Source organism: Astatotilapia calliptera, chromosome 1 (genome assembly GCF_900246225.1).
Source record: "Astatotilapia calliptera chromosome 1, fAstCal1.2, whole genome shotgun sequence".
NCBI lineage: Eukaryota > Metazoa > Chordata > Actinopteri > Cichliformes > Cichlidae > Astatotilapia > Astatotilapia calliptera.
In genome coordinates this window covers 7508257-7525729 of record NC_039302.1, presented here as the reverse complement: position 1 = coordinate 7525729, position 17473 = coordinate 7508257, and the positions used below count along the sequence as shown (strand labels likewise).

The 17473-nt window shown below is 39.5% G+C and overlaps 1 protein-coding gene across 1 annotated transcript in view; it reads left to right on the top strand.

The window, feature by feature from the left end:
* Positions 1-12366, top strand: part of ttc17 (tetratricopeptide repeat domain 17) — a 30287-nt gene extending 17921 nt beyond the window's left edge. The window contains exons 10-25 of the mRNA XM_026161263.1: positions 1918-2030; positions 2947-3099; positions 3459-3574; positions 3742-3898; positions 4041-4112; positions 4412-4636; positions 6036-6252; positions 8147-8275; positions 8624-8919; positions 9032-9185; positions 9289-9409; positions 9609-9768; positions 10171-10254; positions 10736-10855; positions 10974-11117; positions 11234-12366. Coding sequence (XP_026017048.1) covers positions 1918-2030; positions 2947-3099; positions 3459-3574; positions 3742-3898; positions 4041-4112; positions 4412-4636; positions 6036-6252; positions 8147-8275; positions 8624-8919; positions 9032-9185; positions 9289-9409; positions 9609-9768; positions 10171-10254; positions 10736-10855; positions 10974-11117; positions 11234-11365 — 2393 coding nt within the window. The 3' untranslated portion in view covers positions 11366-12366. The remainder of the gene's footprint in view (positions 1-1917; positions 2031-2946; positions 3100-3458; positions 3575-3741; positions 3899-4040; positions 4113-4411; positions 4637-6035; positions 6253-8146; positions 8276-8623; positions 8920-9031; positions 9186-9288; positions 9410-9608; positions 9769-10170; positions 10255-10735; positions 10856-10973; positions 11118-11233) is intronic.
* The last annotated feature ends 5107 nt before the right edge of the window (positions 12367-17473 follow it).

Sequence of the window (17473 nt, the reverse complement as noted above, 5' to 3'; positions counted from 1 at the left end):
AATATCCTATTAGAGCGATTAGAACATGCTGTAGGTATTACAAGTACTGCGCTGCAGTGGTTTGTATCATATCTATCTAATAGACTCCAATTCGTGCATGTAAATGGAGAGTCCTCTTCACACACTGAGGTTAATTATGGAGTTCCACAGGGTTCAGTGCTAGGACCAATTCTGTTTACATTATACATGCTTCCCTTAGGCAGTATCATTAGAAGACATAGCATACATTTTCACTGCTATGCAGATGACACCCAGCTCTATCTGTCCATGAAGCCAGATAACACACACCAATTAGTTAAACTGCAGGAATGTCTTAAAGACATAAAGACCTGGATGGCCGCTAACTTTCTGCTTCTTAATTCAGATAAAACTGAGGTTATTGTACTCGGCCCTGAAAATCTTAGAAATATGGTATCTAATCAGATTCTTACTCTGGATGGCATTACCTTGGCCTCCAGTAACGCGGTGAGGAACCTTGGAGTCATTTTTGACCAGGACATGTCCTTCAACGCACATATTAAACAAATATGTAAGACTGCTTTCTTCCATTTGCGCAACATCTCTAAAATTAGAAATATCCTGTCTCAGAGTGACGCTGAAAAACTAGTTCATGCATTTATTACTTCCAGGCTGGACTACTGTAATTCATTATTATCAGGATGTCCAAAAAACTCACTGAAAAGCCTTCAGCTAATCCAAAATGCTGCAGCAAGAGTCCTGACAGGGACTAGAAAGAGAGAGCAGATTTCTCCTGTTTTGGCTTCCCTTCATTGGCTTCCTGTTAAATCCAGAATTGAATTCAAAATCCTGCTCCTCACATACAAGGTCTTAAATAATCAGGCCCCATCTTATCTTAATGACCTTGTAGTACCATATCACCCTATTAGAGCGCTCCGCTCTCGCTCTGCAGGCCTACTTGTTGTTCCTAGAGTATTTAAAAGTAGAATGGGAGGGAGAGCCTTCAGTTTTCAGGCCCCTCTTCTGTGGAACCAGCTTCCAGTTTGGATTCGGGAGACAGACACTATCTCTACTTTTAAGATTAGGCTTAAAACTTTCCTTTTTGCTAAAGCATATAGTTAGGGCTGGACCAGGTGACCCTGAATCCTCCCTTTGTTATGCTGCAATAGATGTAGGCTGCCGGGGGATTCCCATGATGCATTGAGTTTTTCCTTTCCAGTCACCTTTCTCACTCGATATGTATTAATAGACCTCTCTGCATTGAATCATATCTGTTATTAACCTCTGTCTCTCTTCCACAGCATGTCTTTATCCTGTCTTCCTTCTCTCACCCCAACCGGTCGCAGCAGATGGCCGCCCCTCCCTGAGCCTGGTTCTGCCGGAGGTTTCTTCCTGTTAAAAGGGAGTTTTTCCTTCCCACTGTCGCCAAAGTGCTTGCTCATAGGGGGTCATATGATTGTTGGGTTTTTCTCTGTATCTATGAAGCGCCTTGAGGCGACTTTTGTTGTGATTTGGCGCTATATAAATAAAATTGAATTGAATTGAATTGAATTTTAGTCTGTACATTAGCAAGAGTGTCACACAATACGAATATAAAAATAGGATTTTGTTTACCTGACAGCAAAAAAGATTTCTGTCTCTAAAATCAATGAATAATCATGACAAATAATTGTGATCTCAATTTTTAACAGCATTTTGGTCATAGTCATCCAGCCCTAAAACAGTCCTTAGGCTCCTCTGAACAGTGACTTCAAATAAATAGTTTTCTGATAAGTTCATTTTCTAAATTGCTAGTTACGAGTCAGTTATTGACATTGTTGGCTTCAACACACTAAAATGCTTAGCTTTAGGTTCTAAGATGGGACTACGCTAACTCACTTCCCAGTGGCTCAGTCCCTCTTTTATAGTCTCCGAGTGTTTAGAATAGCATCTGAGACTTTTCCATCATGTGTGTTTCAGGGAACCATCAGATGTGTCGGCTGGGTCAGCAGCAGCACAGCCTCTACTGCCCGTTTGACCTGCCTGTCCGCTACCACCGGGGTGATCTGTTTGAACATGTTCAGTATGTCCAAGTGAGTCTTTGGAAAAACTGTTTATAAGAAAATGTAGACATCAAAATGATAAACACTGACCGCCTTCTTGGCAGATGCGCACACTATTGAAAGTATGTTTAACAAGTTCATCACGAGAGGTTATTCTAGTCTAAAAGCAATGGCATAATCTCTTCTTTTCTGAATGACTTTAGGGATATTGCTTTTTTGCTATGAAAAATCAGTTCTAGTGTACAAAAATTGTTCTATTCAGTTGTAGTTGGTGTCCTTGCCAAAGTGACTGTTAGATGTGACAAAGAGAGAAGATGGTCTGTTAATATGTTAAGAACTGGTGGATCAGTCAGTCTGCCTTTTTTTAAAGTTTTTCTTTTCTTTCAAGTTAAGGCACAAAAACCATCAAACAGTAATGAAACTGGCTCTCAGGTTCTCATTTCCCCTGAAAGGAAAGACTAAGAATTACCTCTGCTGTACAGGAGATGTTCTCAGTCTCAGAAATGAACGGCACACTGTAATAGCTGCACACGACTACATCCCCCGATGATAAATTTACTTCAGTCACTCTGTAGAGAGCTCTTGCGTACAGGTAGATGTGAACACTCTAACACTGGCAAATGCATGTAAAACTCAAAACATAATTTGCATTTAAAACATTTTTTCACTTACTACATAAAATATGTCACAGTTTGAATGTCATCAGTATTTTTCTACAGTGTAGAGCATATCAAAACCAATGAACAATCCACGAATGAGCATGTGTGTTCAAACAGAAGGACAGTGTTTCTTAGCCCAGGGTTTTTGTTTGTGTTTTTATAGACAAACAATTTAAATGCAACGACACTGCTGTGTTCTTTCTACAAGAATAAAACAAACATTTATTTATTGAGTCATTATTTATGAAGAACCTTGTTTTGCTTTGTGTTTCTGTCTTTGTTCGTAGTTTGGAGAAGAGGTGTCAGTGGCATCCAGTGTGGCACTTGTGTCAGAGCGCAACTCAAACCAGACGGAAGCCAGCCTCCAGCTCCACCCCACCGTGTCTGGGGGCCAGGATCCCGCTGCCGCCCTCTGGGGCAGCCATCAGGATTACACAAAGGCAGGCTAAACCAATTACATGTTTTTTGTTTTTGTTTTTTGTTTTCTTTTAATTTTCTTGTTTTTCACAGGTGAAATCTGTGACTGTAAATAAAAACAAAATAAATAAATAAAACTAAATAAAACTCTTGCAGTGCTTAAACAAACTTTAAACAAATTGCTCGAAATGAACTTAAACTCACCATAGTACTTACAGCACTGTGTGGGAACTGGTGGTTTACATTTGGCAGACAAATTTAAATACTGAAGAGAAAATGTTAGACTTGTAAAATAGTCACATATAGCCTGGATAAACTGGATAACTAGAGCGTGATCATGTTTTGAATAATTAGAGTTACAGGAAGTGTGTTTGTGATGTAGGACTTGCAGAGGATGTTGTGGCCTCAGAGGTCTGACTGTGCCCATGAGTATCCAAGTGTCCCCCCAGCTCACCTGCTGCCAACCTACTACCTTTCACCTGAATCACAGGGCATCAGGTCAGTACAGATTCCTGGATGGACACATTTCTAGTGGTAGCAGCATAGATGTATTAGTTTCACATTTCTCAGACGGATCTACAGGAATGCAAAAGAAACACATGTGTTCAAAGAGCTTTGCAAAAAAAAGAATAATGAGTGAAATATGTCTGCTTATGTTTATTCAGCCCAGTGGCAACTCTTCTTTATGGGACCAGCAGTCTTTCTGGGACAGTAGGTCTGCCAGACTGTGGTCCTGTCCCCCAACCATACCCAGCCCTTCTGCCTGCCTCACTAGAGTGGCCCCTGGAAGAAAAGGAGCTGCCAGATCCTTTTGCCTCTGAGGTATCTGTCTGTCTATTTGTACACGTGCGGGACATTTGCATATGAAAACAACCACTACAGTCCTCTTGTGTGTGTGTTTGTATTCTTTTTTTTTTTGTGGCAAAGACTATCCATATACACATATTTCTGTCTGTGTATATAGATACTGCAGTTACGTAGTGGAGGATTGATGCTGGACCAAATTGGCCATAGAATTGCTCAAGCCATGAAACAAGTAAGGGAGCTCCTCACACCCACACAGGTTCTGATCGTTGCTATGTATCTTACCATCTGGTGTATAAGCCTAAATCTGTATAGAGTGCTACAGAGTATGTTTATTTTTCTTTAAATATAGTTTAGATGAACCCTTTTCTGACTCAGTGTTCCTGCAGTCCAACTTAAGTTGTTGAGTTCACAAGACGTTTCCATTATATCTGAAGTCTGATTATGAATAACTCTAGTCACTCCAAATAGCTCCCAGCTCAAATTGTTTGAGGCCACCTTAAGCTAACCTAAGTTGTTTTGTATGTATAGGCCACTATACCCCGCTGGCAGGTCCACAATGAGGCAGCTCTATTTTGGCGAGCCAAAGGCAATGGTAGCCGTGCCCTGCAGTGCCTGCGCCAAGCCTTGAGCTCAACTTCGCCTTCCCATCGCCACCTCCCTCTCGCCAATGCTGCAAACCTGCTGCTACACCACGGCCTAAGCACCCACGCACAAACACTGCTGGAGTATGCATTGGCACTTAATGCGTCAGAGGTAAATAACCTGCTGGGTTATGCTATTTCAGTATGCTGTACAAGTAGTTTGTTTAGGTGTGCTTTATATTTTGTTTCGTGTTGGAGAAACGTATTTGCTAACACAAACGGTATTCATCACATCGCCTTGCGTCAAAGGAAACAAAAACACGCCTGTTATCGTCTTTGCAGCACGCTGCGTTGTACTGGACTGAAAATCCCAAATCAGCAGTAGTGGTTTTTTTGGTTTTGTTTTTTTGTTTTTTATTGCCTGTGCTGAATGCGACTTAGCCAACAAACTTCTGATGAACTGCATTTTTGATGGCTTCACAGAGCACCACTTTTCAATTACTGGGATCAGTAGTGTCATTGTGCCATGTCTGAGCACTCATCAAGGTGGTTCCAGGAACAAATGTCCCAACCACTGGACAACACATTTCAACATGGCAGAGGAACCTAGGAAAATTTAAAACCTGAGTGTTTGCCTAAAAATGCGCAGCATCTAGATGTTAGACTCATTTTACATTCTGGGCCACATATAGCACGCTTTGATGTTAAGTGGGCCGGACCAGCAAAACTCTCCTTTCTGATAGTCTAAAGAAGTTTAATCACACATTTAATCCTTAAAATATTTTAATATATAAGAAGAAAATGCAGTTTCAAAAATATATCTCGAGTTTTATATATGATAAATAAATGCTGCTTTAAATTTCTTAAATTGCAAGAAATCAGTATGAAAAAACAGAAGAAGCTCAGTTAGGTCATTGCGCAGACTTATTTAATTAAAAACTGAAGTTTTTTGTTAATTGATGGGTTTTATAGTAAAGAATACAAAAATCTTGCATTTTTAGCACATGGTGAAAAAACAAATTTTGTGTAATTTAATGGTTTATCTATTAGTTGTTTTAGTGTAGTATGAATGGTTACAGTGGAGGTGTTTATTAGAAGGAAAAGCTGTAAAAATGTGAAAATACAGTTAAAAGTCAGATATTTTGTGCCCTTATTCGTATTTTCCAAAACTGCCAGTGGGCCAGAATGGAGTCTTTGTCTTTGGCAGAGCTGATTTTGGCCCTTGGGCGTTATGTTTTGACACACCCAATCAAGAAAATGCCATAGAGAAACCACAGACTAAATTTGATAGGGAAAATTTCCAATATCATTCTAAATCAAGCTTTGCGGGTAAAAGCTGGTTTATGCGTGTAGAGAATTCTCATGTTATAATAATTCAGGAACCGCAGGTCAATTGTGTTATATGTAAGCTGGAAACTGCAGAAGTGCTGTTTTACATGCATGATTTAAAAAATAAAAATAAGAAAAGCAGATCCTCCACAGATGACAGGAACAATGTTCATTATCATGCACATCATCCACCATCTAATTTCACCCGTCTTGTCTTGTTTTTGTTTTTTTTCCTCCCTCAGCCTCACACCCTGCTCAGCCTGGTGAGCGTACACTTGGCCCAGGGCAATGTGACAGGTGCCCTGGCCCTGTTCCGCCACATCCTGGTCACGGCCCTTTCCTCCTCTTCCTTCACGTCCTTTTCTGGCTGTGAGCAGTGCCGCAACAGTCTACCTCTGCTGCGTTGTCTTCAGTTCTACCCCTCCCTTTACAATCTATCAAACCGACAGTCCTGCTCAAGTGAGTAACTTGGGGGGTGGGGAAAAAATACCTAGTTTTGTTGTTTATTTGTGGGTCGTTTTTTTTTGTTTTGTTTTTTAGTATAATTTTCTGTTTTGCTATTTAGTTACGGAGTATGTCTAAAATGATGGATTACAGTACAGATTCAGATGATCAGCAGTGACCTAGTTGAAAGTTTTGCATGACAAAATTCAAGTGGGAGTATTTTAAAGAAATCTTTGCATACTAAAAACAAGATAAATATTTATTCGAAACTAATAGTTGCAAAATGATAATGTTCTTAAGTTGCTGAAACCCTTAAATATCTGAAGTTTTGTAAAATGAAGAACTGTTGGGTAATCTCTTTTAAAAGCAGAGCTTTATTGGGCGACCAGAGAAACTCATTCTCTGCCCACTGGCTGTGTTTTTGTTTTGTTTTTTTTGTTTTTTTCCTGTGTTGGTTCACAGCACGCTGAAATGCTGTAACAGCCACTTGAGCAGAATCTGTCACATCTAATTTAAGGGTTTTAGTTTTATTCGGTTGAATACAGGATTAAACATTCCCAGTAATGTTTAATGCGGGAATGTTTGAATTAATCAGCAAATGTAATAGCATTTATTAAGAGTTGGTGAGTCTAAATGCATTTATTAGAGCTTTACAAATATTTATTTTTCTATCTCTATGAGCTGAAGTGAAATTTAGCCTCGGACTCATCTGCTTTGGGCCTTACACTCACAAACCACCTCGTGTTGCTCTGCCTGAAGCTGCAAGAGTTGCTGTGAAAAACTGCTTGTATGTTGGGTTTCTTTCCTGTATTCATATCAGTGGGAGTGGAGAGAACAGTGCTTTGAAGTGAAGAAATTTTTCCACTCAATAATTTAAGCTGCAGAAAATAGCTGATGCCAAATTTAGAAGGGACTATATTTTGCGCTCTAAAGTTGAAGGTTGCGTCCATAAAGCGCACACCAAATGTCTGAGGTTGCTTGAGCCCTTACAAAGCACATATCTACCATTTAGATTTTTCAATAAAAATCAAATGTACTAAAAAAAATAGACTTATAGTAAAAGTTTGGTGATGACTGCTGTCCTTGTGTTTTAGATCTTGTCAGGGGAAGAACTACAGTGAGCTAGAAAATAGTGGTGCAGAAACAGCTGAGGTCTCAAACTGGTGTCCCTGATAGATAAGATCCATCGGTTCTTCTGGCTCCCTGTTCTGGCTGTTGTCCATGCAAGGCCAGCACAATGTGTACATGTATGCACTTAAGCACCCAATGAAAAAATAACATTTGAATTATGTGAAAGATTTGAGGTAAAAGTCATAGCCAAACATTATATCAGTCAGTTTACAGTAGTTACCGAACGGCTGCCAAAGACCTACTAGTACAAGAAAGAGAACCATATAACGTGGGGGGAAACATGTAGGCTTCTTCAGGGGACAGTGAGACAGTAAATGGAGTCGATATGTAGATTTTGAACTGATTTTTTTTTTTTTTTTTTTAAACCCAAAAACAAACACAGTAGCTGTGTTTTCACCGTTTGAAGTAAGTACAACAGGAAATTGTTTCCAGTGAGCTGCAGTGTAAAATCTGTAAGGCTGTGAGCTAAGGTTGAACAATTATCACATGATATTCTGGATAAATGTTAAAAGAATAGCAAAAAATAACCAAAATTATTTCATAGTTCTCCACCTAAGTGGGGGAAAATACTTTTTAAAAAGTTGTATTAGCTAAAATTACTAAAGTATAATGTCTAAATTGATAAAAAAAAAATAGTTGCAAATATGCAAAACCCTTACATAATAATCCATTCATCATTGTTTAATTAGTCTTTTTTTGTTTTTGTGCATTTGTGTCCATTTTTGTCAAACATTTTGTAGTTTCATTTTAATTGCATGCTTTTTGTGGTAATTTATAGTTGATCCGGAGGGCACTGCCTGCATGGCTGAGGAGGACCTCGGCCTGCAACTGGAAGACTGGGAGGGCAGTGAAGAGAAACAGGACGCACCGGCCATTTCAGCCATGGAAGACACTCTGCTCTTTGAGAGTAAGAATTTGATATGTGGCGTCTTCACTGGCACAATGAAGCAGTCAAGATATTATGTCTGTGGCACTTCAGCAAGGATGTATTTGGTCTAAATAATTCAGAACTTGAGATTCCGTCTTGTGCAGTTTGGCATGTGGCAAAAATGTGTAGTGTAAGTGTCACAGACAAGCGAGATTTAACAGCAGTGGAATACTTTACTACATTTTACTGGCTTTCAGGTTCCCATGGTCTACTTTGGGGTGTCCTATCGTTTTTTCTTGTTTGTTTGTTTTGGGGTTTACATGCTCTTTCTTTCCTGTTGAGCTAATGTTTCGTAATCCTATTCATTCCTTTCTCCGCACCATGCAGAGGTCATCGTGGACAGTAACGGCTCAGATGAGGCAGCCGGACAGCAGCAGGCTTCTCCTTCTGCATCGGCAGCGGCAAAAATGAGCGCTTCTTTTGGAGATGATGGAGAAAAGGAGGAGGAGGACTGGCAGCTGAAGGAGGATCTGATGGGAGCCTTTGAGGGTGCACTGGATGTCGGTGGGAAGCGAGGTGACCTGCGAGGTATCCGGGTGCTAAAGAACGACCGCGTCATGGGTGCTCGTCCTGGTAGTGGGCCCTGTTTTGGAAACTGTGAGGATGACGAGGGAGCAGAGTGGGTAAGTGTGGAAGTTCACTGGTTTTTAAATGGCAGAACTGAGTTTGAGTAATCCTTGCCAACATCTGTCAGATATTTGTGAGTATCTTAATTGAGTATTACTACTACTTCAGATCACTTTCCAAGTAAAGCGGGTCAGAAAGGCTAAAGTGGATGGGTCAGAAAGTGTTTCCACCTCTGATGACAGCCAGAATGGGGACTCACTGCCTGGGGGTCACTCTGTTTTGGAGATCAGCGGTCCAACTATCCCATCGCCCGGTCCTTCAGGTAACACATAAACCTTTAGTATTAACTGACAACATCACGCACAGAGAAAAAGCCTCTCAGAGAGGTGTCACTGTATTTTTCTTTTTCTTTATTCTTTGGACAGGCCGTTGGAGAGACTACACAAGTCTTGGCTGGCCAGGGCCAGAGGAGTGCCAGCGGATACGGAGGGTGGACCTCACCACTGTAGCTAGCACTTGGTTGGCTGTTTCTGCCAAGAACATTGAGTAAGGCTCTCACTGTCCTGAATACGTTTTTATCCTGTATTTATGAAGTTCTAAACAGATTCAAAGAGGATTTGTTTTATTACCATATCACTGTGAAAGCAGGTGGCAATTTCATTTTTAACAGAACTTAGAAATGTATTTATAAGAAATAGACAGCTGGATAATTTCTTTTTATTTTCTCTCCACTCCCTCCCATCAGCATCACAGAGCACATAGACTTTGCCACTCCACTCCAGGAGCCAGCTGTTGAACCTTTATGCAACGCCAACCTAGCTGCTAGTATGCACACCCTCGACCACCTGGCAGGGGTAGCCAATCGTGCCGCCATCCATTACACTGGGGAGAGCCAACTGCGTGAGGTATGCTGAGGCAGAAGCCGGAGATAACAAGAGGCAACATATAAAATAAATGCAAACAGCACAAGACTGGAAAAAAGTTCCATGTTAAGGTTTCCTTTACAGAAGGATTTTTCTAAGAGCAAATAAGATGAACTTAATCACATCAAAACTAATGTCACTACATTCTAGTCTTCTCATCCAAATTGTTGACAAGCTTGTATATCACTCTTTTTGAACTTAAAAGTTTCAAATTACCCTTAAGTGGGGGAAAACACACAACATTTAAAAACAATCTCAGAACCTTCTTAAGAAATAAAAACACAATTTTGTTGTGTTTAACTTGATTGACAGGATTTTTTTAAACCCATCTTTCTTACAGTAGCTCATAGTGTGATTTATGTCTCTTCTTTTCCAAACCCAAAGGTCCTGCAGAACCTCGGCAAAGATAAGTTTTCCCCACAGTCCTTTGAGCAGGTGGGCACCCGCATTGCTAAAGTCCTGGAGAAGGTAAGGGCTCTCTGATGGTCCAAGGCAATTTAAAAAGAAGTTTTTGCTTTAGAATAATAGATTTTTCCACCTGTTATGACTTGAATGTACAGCAAGTCATGTTCATATATCAGGAGAATACTGTTTTACTGTGATTACCATTAGACTAGTATTTTAATAAAGGAAAGATGTCTAAAAATATATTCAGCTGTATAAACATCTGATCACTGGTCGTCTCCTTGGCGCTACAGCATGTTATTCAGAATATCCTTCGCTTTAAGTCAAAACTGAATCTAGCAAATATAAACACCCCACTGTGAAAGTCGGTACTGTGGTTTATTCACTTCTGGTGGTTTGTTTGTCCAGTCGGGCTTTATGATTAAACTCTCCAAAGTTTTTCTCTGAATATTATTGTACTTCTTTTGATAGCTGTACCATGCAACTCCAGTGCGACTAACACGGTTCATTGAGTTTTTCTCTTCTCTAATCCCTAAAACGGCAGAATCAGACTTCCTGGGTTTTATCCAGCATGGCTGCACTATACTGGAGAGTGAAAGGTCAAGGCAAGAGAGCCATCGACTGTCTACGACAAGCACTCAACTACGCTCCCCATCATATGAAGGCAAGTTAGGCAAAAGTTGTTCCCAACAGTGGTTTTCTTGTGAAAATGAAAAATAAATCTCTTTATATGTTGTTTTGTTTTTTTTGTTTTTTTCTCCCTCTCGTGACTTTTAAACCAGGATGTGCCACTTATCAGCCTGGCCAACATCTTCCAGAACGCCCGGCTATGGGAGGACGCGCTTACAGTGGCTCGCATGGCAGTAGAAATTGCTCCTCACTTCGTCGTGAACCACTTTACCCTTGCCAATGTCTATATAGCAATGGTAACAGCCACAGTCACACTTTTTTCTAATAATCCATCAATATTTACTGAGAGCTGCTCACCAGCATCATAGGTGCATCATACCACATCAAGTGTCTTTGTTTTCCTCGTCACCAGGAGGAGTTTGAGAAAGCCATGCGCTGGTACGAGTCTACTTTGAAGCTGCAGCCAGAGTTCGCTCCTGCCAAAGATCGACTGAGAACCATTCAGTGTTACCTGCTCACCAAGAGGGAACGTCGTCAGCCCTAAACCACTCAGCCAGTTTAATCCCAGTAGTACCCACTGGCCATGCACACATCAGATAAACACTCACACACATACATGCAGACAGAATACACATCAGAAGATTGCAACAAACTTGCACAAAGTAAAAGTGTAGGAAAAATGAACTAAGTCAAACATGAGGTGTCGAGCTTTATAATCGGCTGAATCTTGAGTCCTTGTTTGTTTTTGTTTTTTGGGGGTTTTTTGTGGGGGTGGGGATTGTTTTTATTTAATTTTTTTTTTTTTAAAAGGTCTAACCAATACCAAGAATTAAGTTTGAACTGTCATACAGTAAAACTGTAGATAATCTTGGCCCACTACTTGCAGGATTTTTGTTATGTCTCAAAATCAAAAGGCTCAGACTCATTTTTGCAAATCAATTTTTGCATGATTTGCAATAAAAGTTGGACAAAACTAATGACCACAGAACCCACCTAATTCTCTTACTTATTTAAATTGAAGAAAAGCTTAAACTGTCTTTCTTGAAGACATTTTACTGCTGTTTAATATGAGGAAGTGGGATCTATAACAAAAACAAAAAAAAGTATATTGCTCTATTACGCTGAAGGATAATGAGATACTACCGCCTGAAAATGGTACATTTTAATCTAAAGTAATTGGGGATGATACAGTATTTGCTTTTATGGAATGTGCTTTTCAACTCGAGTTTAAATGAGGTTGACTCGATTAATATATTCCCTCACTATTTCTGCTTCTTAAAATGGATGGGGACATTCAGTTCTTTTGCACTTTTTTTTTTTTTCTTAAAGCATTCCTATTTATATGGGACCTAAACGATTAGATTTTTGCGCCAAGCTACAAAAGACAGAAAATAAACTATGCTATTACATTTGCTTCTTAACTTATGGAAATCATCTGGCAGAAAAATGATATCTCATTGCCCATCTATAAAAAGAAAAAATAATGATAAAAAAAACTGGAATCTGTATTAAATGTACAGTATTAAAGGCAGTGTGTGGATTTCACTTTGTTTCTGTGTCATTTCTTTGTTTCACTGGAAAATAAAAGCATAGGGGAGATTTCACGATTGAAAACTATGATCATAAAGACAAGCTCAGCATTCTTTTTTTTTTTTTTTTCCACTCATGTAATCTTAAAAAATTGCCAAGTGGTGGCGCTGTTTGAATTTTTTTTTTAACCAACTTTATTTCCCAACATTGTCCTAATGGGATTCGCAAAGAGAGAGACAAAGTTAAAAGTGTATTTTGCAGTCAAAAAGAAGTTGTATTAGCAGTCATTTATTCTATATTGCCAGATCTGCTACTCAAATACCCAAACCTGTTCCTTGGTTATCGTACCAAAACATGAAAATACATGAAAAATGATAAGTTAAAGTTAAATGCCTCTTGTATTCCAAAGGCTGTTATCAGCAGAGACTGACAAAGACTTCCCACCCACCCTCAGCTTGTTCAGATAATGTGGTTTTTATGCAGCATTCACCTGTTTTACTACTACTATGAAGAATGAACCTCTTTCAAAGGATGTTGTATTGGCATTGTGTGAGTTGAAGATAATAACAGATTTTCACACATTAGGACAGCAGAGCTGTACAATGAGTGTGTTATAGCAAAACTAAGATTGCCACAACATCACATCAATATTACCATAAGTTATTTTTTAAATAATATATGTGTTTTAATTATTTTGTGTGTGTATAACAAGTGCAAAAACAAAACTGAGTTTGCTCCCACTGAAAAGCACCAATTGTTTATGTGATGTGATTGTGAATATGGGCTTTAACAGTACTTAAATGACTAAAGCTGCCAGCAGTGATAAGGACGCCAAGCAGGTCAGCAGAGCACAGCTGTCACATTAGAAGCGTGGTTGTATGTACTCTATGCACTGACAGGAAAACCCTGCTTCTGCTTACAGCACCCCTGTGGTCAAGCAACAGATTTTCAGCCTGACCCAGTGGAGTCCATACGCCACATTTGGTGCAAATACAATCAAGGATTGCTGGTGTACGGTGCTTAGCAAATTCATTAGACCACATGTCATGAAAACGGAAATAGTCTGGACAGAAATCTGTCCATAAATAAATTCATCTGGACTTTTCTGAGAAGTCGGCAATGAATCAAGCATAGGATATATAAACTGATTTTTCTGCAGAGCAAATAACTTTTCTCTCACCTTAATCAAAATAAAGTGTTTGAATATTATTTTCTGCTTTTTTGTAAAACAATACATTTGAACATTTATGGCTAACAACAACAATATTATTTTAGCATTAAAAATATAAAGAGCTTGCACATACTGACAGATTAACCATTACAGAAACCTAAAAAAATGATAATTCTGGTAATTACCAATACTGTTAATTTAGGTCAGCTGTGGCAGAAACCTTATAATGCTCTAATACATTTGTTAGGCATCGTAGCTATGATCTCACTTCCTGTTTGGTGGCTTTGCTCCGATTGGCTAATGATCCATCTGATAACATGAGACTAGGTCTGACAATCATCTGTCCCAATTCTAATTGAGATTGAGAGGGAAAAAGGCGACCTGTGAAAATGCTTAAACTTTTTAGAGCAGCAGCAGACATCACAGTTCACTTTGAATGTGTCTTAATCCAAGAAGCCAAATGTCATGTATGTGGTTCAAAAGTTTTTTGTGCAAAAACGCAGCTCTAGCTTGACCCATGGTGGCGCTAGAACGCTCTGGGCACAGAAAACTGCATCCAGTGTCACACTGGATGCAGTTTTCTTCTTCTCCAGTGAAAGAAGAAACAGATGATGCACTGTGAGAAACGCTAGAAAATAACTGGATTTCTAAAGCTTTACACGTGTGAAACAATTCATATAGGCCTCATGAATTGAAACCTGGCTGTGTTAAGCATTGTTTACTTGTACACAATGTTGCCAGTGCAGCATGGAGTGCCTTAGAACAAATATGGAACGGTGTGTTCATTCACATAAACAACAGTATCTTTTTCTGCCGCCTTGTTCTTTTTTTTTCCATTTCATTTCCAGGATCTAAAAATGGCACACACACACACACACACACACACACACACACAATGCAGCCTGCTATTTTTAGAACCCTGGAAAGGAACAAGATGGTTGCAGAGAAGCTGAAGTGTATGCACAGACTCCTATAAATACAAGCACAACACATGGGGGGATTTGCAGCTGCACATTTGCTGCCCTTTGGATTCAGCACCACTGAGGACAAATGAGCTGCTGCATTGCTAATGGATGTTGTTTATTGTTAGCCCCCTCACCCACCCCCCAGCCTGTGCAGACGAACTCATTCTCCTCTGTGTTTTGGAATGTTTCTCAATGAATAATTGACTGGAGTGGTATTTTTGACCATCCCTGTCTTGGGTGCTGTATATAAATAGTTCATGTGCAGCAAAGCGTGCGTGTATTTATCAGGGGCGTCAGGCCTGGGAGTAGGAGCCCTGTTATGTAATAGGCATGTGAGTTGGCACACCACAGAGACGCTGCATTGAATGGGTGTGTGTGATGCTCTGTTCCCATTGAGTGTTTTCAGAGTGATAGTATACTCACTGGGAGTCCTTTGTCAAGTTTGCTGCAGCTGAGGCAGCTAATTTTGTTACTGCGATTGGTAAACATGAACTTGCATGCACCATGGCCTTTAAATAATGCACTTTGTTTGATGCATACGTTTATGAATTATAAATCAGCTGTAGCTCACTTATCCATGTTAGGTATTGATTTGGCCTTTTCACAGTATCGACACTGACCTTGTAAGTGTAATAACATGCAGCTGCTGTTGTTTTTTTTAATAGTGGGGACGGAGATATATATTTTGTGCAACACTGTGTTGCATTTCTACTGATGCAAATTTGAAAATTAACATTCAGAATAATTTTTGCAACTCTCTGTTTATATTCTGCCAAAATTGTCTGCTATATAGATGTAAAAAGACACTTGAGGTTGAGAAACAGTGGAACAAATGGCCAATGTTCTAAGATTCTAATTTGTTCTCATGCAAAACTTTTTGATGCCACGCTGAAATTTGTTATCACAGCTGATGGTATGTAGTTATATTTAGCTCGCTACTGCTGAATATAGTAACAGTGAATGGATGTTGCTGTAAGATATTACATAATAATAGTGAGTTTCCTACATGGACATGAAAGGAGATGACTGTTTTAAAGGCACAGTGATAACGAGAGGAAGGAGATTTCAACACGCGAGGAAGAATGCTGTTTTATTTGAACGTCTTCTCTGTAGCTGTTGTCCAGTGTGTAAACTGATTTCCAACAGAGTCTGTAGATACGGTCATTTTTATTTCATATATTCAACATTTAAAATTGTTTTTAAAAAATATAATAGAACCACACAACTGGATTATAAAAATACCAATAAATACGTACATTACATTCACATAAAAGTGAATGGGCAATGTTTGCTTTGGTACACTATGCACATAGAGTCCACACATCATAGTACACACCATTGACCTTTTATTTCACAAAAAACTCCAAACATCAGTTGTGAGTCTGCTTACAGACAGAGGAATGGTTTATTTGAAGAGTTTCAGCCAGGATTTAGAGTGCATCATGACACTTCTTATGGCCTCTTGATGATGGACTCATCTTTGTGCTTCTCCTTCTAGACCTCAGTGCAGGATTTAATACAGGGAATAGCAGAATTTTTCTCCAGAGACTGCAAAGACTATTAAAATGTATTAAAATGTCCTTCATTGGTTTGAGTTGTATTTATCTTATATATTTCAATTTGTCCTTGAAAATGAGGAATGTCTCTAACACAATTGGAGATAAAGTATCTGAATTTCAGGAGCGGGACCCCGCCTCTAAACACGTTACTTCCGGTTCTTATCTATATATGTTCCCTCAGTTCTACAAGCTGTTCATTCTCGTTTACGTCCCCCACCCTCCCTCCCCTTTTCAATTCTTTCACTTCTTCACTTCTATTTAGTACATGGGGATCTGCCAGGCCCAGGAGCTGCTTTCAGTCCCCTTCGAGGCCTTCCCCAAACCGCAGCTCAATTCATTTCTAAGCCATTCACCTGTATCTACTAAAACGCTGTCAACTGCTTCCCTCATTCGATATGCATACATTTCCATTATCCCTTTTATTGGAATGGCCATTATTCCAGGGTGTACCATGCCCTTTGCTGAATGATACCTGGTTCAAGCCCTCGCCATGAACCTGATGTGAATAAGTGGTTAATAAAATGCATGGATGGATGCATACATTTCCTTTGCTATGCAGATGACAAACAGCTATATTTATCCATGAACCAGATGACCCTGGACAGGTCGCCAGTCTCTCGCAGGGTTAACACATAGACAGAGACAACCAATCGCACTCACATCCACAGGCAATTTAGTGTTTCCAGTTAACCTATCCCCACTAACTGTACGTCTTTGCTATTGTCAGATAATTCCCTGAAAAGCATTCATCTAAAATGCAGCAGCAAGAGTCCTGACAAAGACCAGAAAAAGAGCTCATATTTCCTGTATTAGCTTCTCTTCACGAGCTTTCTGTAAAATCCTAATTGATTGTAAAATCCTTCTTCCCACATACAATTCCTGAAATATCAGGCCACATCATATATAAAAACTTCATAGAATCATATTATCCCAGTAGAGCACTTTATTCTCAGACTGCAAGCTTACTCGAGGTTTTCAGAGATTTTGAATAGGGGTAGAATAGGGGGACAACCATCCATCCATCTATCAGGCCCCTCTCTTGTGCAACCAACTCTCAGTTTGGTTTCAAGATGAGAAAACCTCCACTATTTTTAGATTGAGCTTAAAATTTTCCTTCTTAATAAAGGTTATAATTAGGGCCAGATCAGGTAATCCTGTGTGCACCCTCAATTGATCGCAGCAGATGGCTGCCCCTCCATGAACCTGGTTCTTCTGGAGATTTCTTCTTGTTAAAAGGGAGTTTTTTCCCCATTGTTGCCAGAGCACTTTGGGAAGGGTTGTCATATGATAGTTGGGGCTTTCCTTGCTTTCTTTGTATAGTTGTATGGTCTTTACTTTACAAAATAAAGCACCTTGAGGCAACTGTTCTAGTGCCATACAAATAAATCTGAATTGAATTAAATTGCATCATAGGGCACTTTCCATGA